This window comes from Manis pentadactyla, chromosome 2 (assembly GCF_030020395.1).
Source record: "Manis pentadactyla isolate mManPen7 chromosome 2, mManPen7.hap1, whole genome shotgun sequence".
Taxonomy (NCBI): domain Eukaryota; kingdom Metazoa; phylum Chordata; class Mammalia; order Pholidota; family Manidae; genus Manis; species Manis pentadactyla.
In genome coordinates, this window is record NC_080020.1 from 133,881,936 (window position 1) to 133,891,879 (window position 9,944).

Consider the following 9,944-nt stretch of genomic DNA (forward strand, 5'->3'; position numbering starts at 1 on the left):
ATCCAACCATTTGCAGCAACATGGATGGAGCTGGAGGGTATTTTGCTCAGTGAAACAAGCCAAGCAGAGAAAGAGAAATACCAAATGATTTCACTCATCTGTGGAATATAAGAACAAAGGAAAAACTGAAGGAACAAAACAGCAGCAGAATCACAGAACTCAAGAATGGACTAACAGGTACCAAAGGGAAAGGGACTGGGGAGGATGGGTGGGTAGGGAGGGATAAGGGGGGGAGAAGTAGGGGGGTATTAAGATTAGCATCCATAGCGGGGTGGGAGAAAGGGGAGGGCTGTACAACACAGAGAAGACAAGTAGTGATTCTACAACAGGTTGCTACGCTGATGGACAGTGACTGTAAAGGAGTATATAGGGGGGACCTGGTATAGGGGAGAGCCTAGTAAACAAAGTATTCGTCATGTAAGTGTAGATTATGATTAAAAAAAAAAATGCAGTTCCTATGTGGTGACCTCTAATGAGTTCTACACAATGATATAAAGGACATATAAAAGGGTAGGCAAAGGGTCTGTTTGTGTTTATACAGAGGATCAAAGCCTAATTTGGCTACCCCGAAAATGAACTAAGAAACGATATGAAAGAGAACTTCCAACATCAGCACTCTCGGGAAGACTCATGCCAGAAGATGATCATCAAAAAACCCCAACAAAGATCCACGCACTGCTACAGCTGTAGATGCACTCATCCCACCAGCTCCTGGACTTGCCATGGGAATGAAGGAGATATCTAAGCTGGCCTGTGCATACAGTAAAACAACAAATTTGACTGGATCAATACTGTTGGAACTCAACCAAGAATTAGGAGAAGTGCAAATTGTAGCGCTCCAAAATCTTACAACTACAGACTATTTACTGTTAAAAGAACATATGGGATGTGAACAGTGCCCAGGAATGGGTTGTTTTAATTTGTCTGATTTTTCTCAAACTACTCAAATTCAGTTAGATAATAACCATCATATCATTGATAAGTTTTCACAAATGCCTAGGGTGCCTAACTGGTTTTCTTGGTTTCACTGGAGATGGCTGGTAATTACAGTTATGCTTTGGTTATGTAACTATACTCCTATTACGTTAATGTGTGTGCGCAATTTAAGTAGTAGCTTAAAATCTATACATGCTGAAGTTACTCTACAAGAAGATATGTCAAAGAAATAATCAATCTTCCCATGTTTTCTCCCGCCTGCTACTTCTATAGCTTTTCTTCTTTCTTCCTAATTACAACGAATTCTTAAATAGAATTCGTGCCTCATATCAAATTTACCGAGTATCATAACTCCTCCAAGTGGTAAAGATACCTCAAGACAAATGCTGGGCATAGAAGCCACAGGGCATAAATATGCAAAGAAATAAAAAGCTAACCATTTCAAACAATAAGGCTTCTCTCTCACTTACCAACTTTACATTTCCCTGTATGGCCCCGGAAGATGACTGGTTAGCCAGAGACGGGTAAGATTCCTCAAGGGAGGAACAACCTAAGACAGGCACAGTCGCAGGGGGGTCATCAGGTGAGAAATTGGGGATCAACAGAGGTGAGGCTTAGAACCTCACCCCCCCTGTTCTGAGAGAAATCTTCTGCATATGTGGATGTTTTATTGCCCTTGTCTAGCTTGGATTAACACATAGTCTACAGGCACACACCTGATCATCTACATTTGCTCTCTTACAACACTAAACTATGTTTTCTACCTTTATGTTGTATCTACCTACCACTTCAGCATCTTATTAAAAATAATAAAGAGAGAAATGTGGTATCCACATATAAATCAAGTATAAAAATCAAATGTGTATTCATATTTGAACTGACTGTTTATAGTTCATAATGCATGAGCAAAACCAAAAGTTTCTGTGATGACTGCCCTTGTACTGTTCACCATGTAACTTATTCACTATGTAAGAATTTGTTCTCCATGTAAGAACTTGTTCGTTATGCTTCAGAAGATTGGAGACTGACGAAAATTAGGCTTGGGGTGGATTAATGATTGTGCATTGAGCATTGACTCCCCTATACAGAATTTTATTGTTGTTAACAACCATTTGATCAATAAATATGAGAGATGCCCTAACAACAACAACCAAGAAAAAGTACACACTTCCAATTGTAAAATAAATAAGCAACTGGGATGTAATGTATAGCATAAGGAATATAGTCAAAATATTGTAACAACTTGGTATGGTGATAGCTGCTGGTACTTAGAATTATCATGTATATAAATGTTGAATCACTGTGTTGTACACCTGAAACTAATGTAATGTAATACTGTGTGTCAACTACCCTTCAATAAAAAATAATTATCTATAAAAAAAAAAAAAAAAAAAAAGAAAAGAAAACACAGGGAGAAGACAAAAATCTGTAAGCCAAAAATTCTGAGACTCCTTGGAAAGAAACCAGCCCAACCAACACCTTGAACTCAAACTTCTGGCCTCCGAAATTGTGAGAAAATAACTTTGTTATTTTAATAGAAGGTTAAAGAACTTTAACCACCCAGTCTTTGGTACTTTGTTATGGAAGCCCATGCAAATTAAGACAATGTCCAAGCCTGAACTTCCCTCCTCCCATTCATAGTTAATGCAACTACACTAGAAATCAATCATTTAAAAATTCTCCTTCCTGTATCACCTCATCAATCATGATAGTCTATTGGTTTTATCCTCATCTGTTTTTTCTTTCTCATTCTTTCCATTCCCACTGCCTGAATTTAAATCTCTTTTATCTTGCCGAGCCCACTGCAATAGCATTCTAAAATACAGCCTGAATTAGAAAGTTTTCCCTTGGAGTCCTACTTCCTGCTACTTTTTTAAGAACTCTTTCCACTCTACCTGTATTATAATAAAAATAACTGAACTTCATGTCCTTACAGGGGAGAAATAAAAGCCACTAAAATAACCCTGGTCTGGAAGAGGACGCCAGGGTATCCCAGCATTACTCACTCACAGCAGTCCAGCCTAGAAGGTACTCATGTTCAACAATGTAGGAAAAACCTTTGGGGATGTCTCCCAGATCAAAACTGGACACAGCCAGCCATGATTTTTTTCTTTTTTAGGTTAGGATTTAACTGACATGTAACATTATATTAGTTTCAAGTGTGCAACATAAAGATTCAATATTTGTACACATTGTGAAATGATCACCACAGTACATTTAGTTAAATCCATTACCAGTTACAATTCTCTTTTTTGTCATGAGAACTTTTAAGATATACTCTCTTAGTAATTTTCAAATATATAACATAATATTAACTATAGTCACCATGCTATAAATTACATCTCCAGAACTTACTTATTTTATAACTGGAAGTTTGTACCTTTTGACATGATTTTTATTGTTATCTTACCCACCACCACCCAGCTACCTGGATCATGAGAAGGACCTGACCCAAGATTGACCAATCAGATTCTAGCTTCCAGAAATCTGGTTTAAGATTCAGTTGGTTGGGAAAGAGATATATTCAAGGAAGGAGCCAGGGACAGTGGCAATATAATTTATATCTCACCTCTGCTCAAAACCCTCCCATGGCTTCCTCTCATTAAAGTAAAAGTCAAGGTAAATTCTACATACTTGCTCCCCCTCTACACTGCCCACTGGCCCCATGATCTCTCTGACTTCATATTTTACTTACTCTACCTACCCCTAACTCATTCACTCCACTGCAGCTTCTCTGGTGTCCTGTGGTTATTACTTGAACATTCCTGGCATACTCCTATCTTAGAGATTTCACTTTGGCTATTCCCTTAGCCTACAGAGATTTATATGTCTAACTCCTTCTCCTCCTTTACTTCTCAGTGAGGCCTTCTTTACTGCGATATTTAAACCTGCTACCCTGTCTTCATATCCTGGTACTCCTATTACTTCAATTTTCTGTTCTCCACAGCACTTACAACCTTCCAGTTATGCCATATAACTTATTACATGTTTGTTTTCTGTCTTCCCTTCCTCCCTTACCAGAAGCAAGTGAAAAGCAAGAACGTAAGCTCTATGAAAGAAGGGATTTTACCTATTTTGTTCCCTGCCTAGCCTAAGTGTGCAAAATAGTGCATGGCTTGTAACAGGTGTTCAATAAACATTTGTCCAATAAGCACATGTCTGCTTGGTCATTAGCATGCCAAAGCAGTGAAGGTTGATCTGCAGTGAGAAGAATGAAGTAGACTTGTCTGGAAGCAGAGATGAAAGACCATGTGGTTCCAGAAAGAAGGTAACTAGCTGTCTAGTTCTGATGGCTTCCCATCCTTTGAACTCATGCCTTCCCAATCTATGTCACCTCATTTTTTTTTTTTGGTATCATTAATCTACAATTACATGAGGAACATTATGTTTACTAGACTCCCCCCTTCACCAAGTCCCCCTCACCATACCCATTAGTCACAGTCCATCAGCATAGTGAGATGCTGTAAAATCACTACTTGTCTTCTCTGTGTTGTACAGCCCTCCCCGTGCCTCCACACACATTATACATGCTAATCATAAGGCCCCCTTTCTTCCTCCCCACTTTCTCCCTCCCTTCCCACCCATCCTCCCCAGTCCCTTTCCCTTTGGTAACTGTTAGTCCTTTCTTGGGTTCTGTGAGTCTGCTGCTGTTTTGTTCCTTCAGTTTTTCCTTTGTTCTTATACTCCACAGATGAGTGAAATCATTTGATACTTGTCTTTCTCTGCCTGGCTTATTTCACACTGAGCATAATACCCTCTAGCTCCATCCATGTTGTTGCAAATAGTAGGATGTTTTCTTCATATGGCTGAATAATATTCCATTGTGTATATGTACCACATCTTCTTTATCCATTCATCTACTGATGGACACTTAGGTTGCTTCCATTCCTTGGCTATTGTAAATAGTGCTGCGATAAACATACGGGTGCATCTGTCTTTTTCAAACTGGGCTGCTGCATTCTTAGGGTAAATTCCTAGAAGTGGGATTCCTGGGTCAAATGGTATTTCTATTTTGAGCTTTTTGAGGAACCTCCATACTGCTTTCCACAATGGTTGAACTAATTTACATTCCCACCAGCAGTGTAAGAGGGTTCCCCTTTCTCCACATTCTCGGCAACATTTGTTGTTGTTTGTCTTTTGGATGGTGGTGATCCTTACTGGTGTGAGGTGATACCACATTGTGGTTTTAATTTGCATTTCTCTGATGACTAGCAATGTGGAGCATCTTCTCATGTGTCTGTTGGCCATCTGAATTTCTTCTTTGGAGAACTGTCTGTTCAGCTCCTCTGCCCATTTTTTAATTGGATTGTTTGCTTTTTGTTTGTTCAGGTATGTCACCTCATGCTTTGGCATTCCATAAAAAAGTTGCTGGTAAGATTTTGTATTATGTTCAGCCAGTGAAAGGAGTAATTTGGCAAAATGAAAAAAAAATCAGCTGTGTGTGTCACTGGACTGAAATGAGCACTCTACTATAGCAAAATGTTTAATATCTTTATGAGTTTCACACATCAATACTTGCTTGAACATTTATTCCAACGGTGCAATGCTTTTCTTTTTGAAAAATGTATATCCTTGAACAAAGGGCAGCTTTTCTCCTCTGAAACTGCTAAGTCTTGATGCACTGCAGAATCAGACTCCTAATCCACAAAATGTAAAGGTTGCATATCTAAGGTCTCCTCCAACTCCGAAGTTCAAAGATGTGATGATGGCCAGCAATTTGCATAATACATCTGCACTCACACAAATGCTTAAGAATGATTCATCCATCCTCTGTATTATGAAAGTGGATTACAAACCCATTAATTTTACAAAAATAAAATTTAATACACTAAGAACTTTAGAGATCTTTAAAATAGTCTAGCGAACAATATGAAGGGTCAAAATTCATCTGGCAAATAACCAATTTTCTAACAGAATTCAGTATTTTTTACTACGAACACAAAACACTCTGAGCATTTATAACATCCTATATGGTACCACTAGAGGAAAGCAAAGTGCTATTTTTAAAACAGAAGGAAGAATTACACTGTTTGCATGGTTGGTACTTTAGTAACATTTCTAGTCTGTTTGCTCAAACATATTTTTAAAAAATAGAAAAGTGAATAGCAGTAACACTGTGGTTAACAATGGATAAAAGGATTAAAAGATTCTTTAAAACTTAATTTTCTTTATGTTTAGTCATATTTGCTCAGTCTCCTACAAAAAGAAACCACCTTACTTTTGTAATATAAAAACCACTTGCATTTTTTAAATTTATGAAGTGATCTGTAATAACTAATCTAGCAAAAAGAACAGCTGTTTCCAAGCTTTTGGGCATCTTATCATTTTTATCATGAAATCCTCTGTAATCTCCCTTTCCTCTCCGTTTTTTTTTTCCAAGAGAAATTTAAATTAATTTACAAATTTAATTTGAAATTTGAAATTTTCAAAAGACTTCCAATTTGGAATTTTGCAAAAGTTGGCATAAAAGGTATTAAAATTCACTTTCATTTCACGACTGATAGTTTCATAAAACAAATGCAAAATAAAATAAGGCTGTCAAATTATGTAAATGATTCATCCTATAAAGGGAGTGACAAAAATAAGTTACTTCAACATTGGACACTAGTAACATTTATAAATATCTACTTTAACTACTGAGCCTGACAGAACTGAGCTTGAATCTTGCCTCTGACATTTGCTACCTGTGTAACTTTGAGTACCCAGTTTCTAACCCCCCGTTTCTTCCATCAGTAAAAAAAAAAGATAGAGCCTACCTAAAAACGTTGACAGAATTAAATGAGGCATGTATAAAATGTTAGTGTATATGCCATACATCTAGTCCTCAGTAAATGTTAGTTACTTCAATAGCGAACAATGTTCGAGATAGCAAATATCTTACCCTGATTATAATTTTACAAAGAAAACAGTATGTTTAAGCACCAGAAATACATTGGAAATATTTCTTTCATGATTACAGATAAACGTCAAGATTCTGCAATTCCTGAATTACAACTATCTCACCAGAAATTCGCGCAAGTATTAAGTGCCCAGGCTCAAAGAATGGAATTTAATATGCAGTACATATCCAGGGTTAAATAAATACATGCCGTACTACATTGAGTCATTAAAATTTAAATCCAAAAGGATGTGAAATATATGCATACAACAATTTACACACAAAGACCAACGGTCAAAAAGAAAGTAATGCCTAACCTCTTAGCAGTTTTTTTACTATTTTTCCAAGGGAGTCTCCTGAGGTGATCACTCAGTGTACATGACAAACACAACTGAGGCATCACGAAAACTCTATTGGGATCAGAATATCTAGGTTCAAATCTCTTACGAGTGTGTGACTTGAACAAGCTATTAAAATAACAAAGCTTGAATTTCCACATCTATAAAAAATAATAATACCTACCTACTCCACAGGGTTGTTAATGAAGATCAAACGTGAACTCAGGTGCGTATGCTTTGTAAACTGTCAAAGTGTTACAACATGGAAATGCCACTACAGTTGAAGTTCCTAAGGAAGACTTGTTTAAAAAATGATAAATCGAGTTCTATCAACTCATTACGCATAGACAGTATCAAACGTTTATCACTCGTTGCACGCCATGACGGTGCTCAACAATTTTCACCTAAAACCACCAAAATCGCAATCCATAGGTTGAAAGATACTTATCAATATAACCGCATTAGTATACTCAAGGCATAAATATACCTTCACTGATCACCAAAACAACAAGAAACAAAATTTACTAATATCCTCTACAGACTCACTAAATTATTTGATAGACTCTAAAAAATAAAACTAAAAATAACCTATTTTCAGCGTTGCGGCAAGCAAATGCACTTCAATACTCATACCTTTATGCTTTACATATTCAGTTTACAAGGGTCAGGTTGGTTTTAAAACAACCAAATCCAAAACGCACGCACGCACACACAAAACCAACACGCAAAACCCTGCTTTACTGGTATCAGAGATTAAACACGAAATAAACTACACCAAACAAAAGAATTCGAAGGAGCCTCCCTCCTTCGAATAATCTCGTTGGACCGTCCTCTTCCTCGTTTAGTAAACAAATTCTTTTTGCGCACGCAAGCAGAGGCCAAGGTTTTTAAATGGGGTCAGCTCTCTCCACTCGACCGTCACCTGGCGGGTATTTTTCGCCAAGTTTCAGAGTCAACAAAGAAGTTTTGTTGTGAGGCACTAGGGCCTGGAGAGCAGTAGGCAAAACCACAAAAAGACAGACAAAACCGAGTGGGGGAAGGGTGTGGACAACACCCCCGTACTTGGAGCAGCAACCACGGCGCCGTCCCCCGGGGTTGGCGGGATGCAGGGCGCGGGGAGGCCCCGGCCGGCAGGGACCCACCCAGTGCGCGCGCGGGGACGCGGGGGGCGCCGCGGGGTCACCTTCCGCTCGCCGCGCCGCCCGCCGCCCCTCGCGCCGGCAGCTCGGCAGCAAACGGCCCGGGCGCCAGACCCGCCGCTGTCACCGCGTGCCCCGGACCGAGGGGAGGCGCCCCCGGAGCGCCGCCCTGGCCCCGCCGCACGTCCGGCGCTCCGTCGACACGGAGCGGACGCGGGGCCACCCTGGGCGCCGCTGCAAGCGCGCGGGCACCGCCGACTTACCTTCCTCGGCGGTGTCCATCTTGTTTGGGGGGGGCGGCGGTGACGCAGCCGCGAGGCTCCCGCGGCCGAGGTCGGAGCCTTCCGGCCGGGGCGGGGAGGGAGGGGCAGGAGGGAGGGGGAGCGGAGCCGGGCCGGGCAGGTGCGCGAGCTCAGGTGCGAGAGAGGAAGGAGAGAAGGGAGAGGGAGAGGGAGAGGCTGACGGAGCGCGCGCGGGGGAGGGGCGGCGGCGCGGAGCGGGAGCCTGGGCGGGCGCAGGGGCGGAAGGGGCGGGAGCGCCCGGCGCCGTCACTTCCGCCGGCGGCTGCCGGGTCCCGGGTCCTGGGCCCTGCGTGCGGAGCCTCCGCGGCCAGCTGCCTGCCGCCTGAGCAGGTGCCGTCCCTGTTGCAGCTCGGAGCTGGGTGAGCAGCGTGAGCGAGCGCCTGCCCCAGGCGGCGAGCGCAGGCCGGCCCGGCTCCTGGGGCCCAAGAATCCCTGAGCGCTGGGAAAATACGAGCTCTGCGCCTCGCGCGCCAATGCTGGTGCCGAGCGTCTGGAGCGGGCCCAAGAATGTGCCTTTTTGTTCGTCCCCCGGGTAGTTCTGAGGCACATTTTGAGGAAGTAATGAAACATCACTGAAATGTAGGAAGACAAACACTAACTTCACCAAAATCTCTCCAGTTGGAAGCCCTGCGTCAATAAGGGAAACCCGTTCAGTTGCGGACAGGGGTTGATAACTCTTGAGTTAAGGACGCCTACCTGGGTGGAGAACTGTCTCCGCCCACGAAAGGCCGAGCTCCGCCTCCATCAGTACTCCACCTTTCCCCTCCAGGGCCTTGACATAACCCTTCTCTAAATGGAGAGCTATTTAGAAACGTCAGATGAGAAAAGACCTCACCTTGGAATTGCCTGAGTAGAAGCAAAGATGTCTCTAACCCCAATAAAGAATATTTTAAACAATATGCAGACGGCTTACAGAAATAGATTCAAGAATGCTAGCAATCCCTTTCAATCTGTGTGAATGAAGGAATTGGGAAGATCCCCTCCCTCAAGCCTCATCAATCAAAGTGGGGCTTATAAAAATAGTGAAATGGAGTCCTCCAGAAAGAGCAGCCCTTGAAGAGTAATGTCACTGATTTAACTGTCACTTAGGTTGCCCAGGGCAGGAAAGCAAATTCTTGACACAATCCTGTAGACCCACTGATTTCAAGGACTGACCTTAAGAACTGAGCATATTAAAACTTAACTTAAAAATGTTTATACTGTCTCCTAAGAAGCTGAATTTGAAGGAGGGTCATTCCCAACCCACAACCCAGACATGAGTTCACCCCTCTTCCCCATGAGCTTACACCTGTTGTAAGGCCTGTGTTGAGCAACCTGTCACCCAGCTTAGACTAGAGCACAGTTCAGGATC

General features: G+C 41.8%; 1 protein-coding gene across 2 annotated transcripts in view; it reads right to left on the reverse strand.

Annotated features, from left to right (window-relative positions):
• MARCHF6 (membrane associated ring-CH-type finger 6) overlaps positions 1-9,210 on the reverse strand; it is an 86,124-nt gene extending 76,914 nt beyond the window's left edge. For both annotated transcript variants that reach the window (XM_036896657.2, XM_036896658.2), the window contains exon 1: positions 8,555-9,210. In XM_036896657.2, coding sequence (XP_036752552.1) covers positions 8,555-8,573 — 19 coding nt within the window. In that variant the 5' untranslated portion in view covers positions 8,574-9,210. The remainder of the gene's footprint in view (positions 1-8,554) is intronic.
• Between the last annotated feature and the right edge of the window lie 734 nt (positions 9,211-9,944).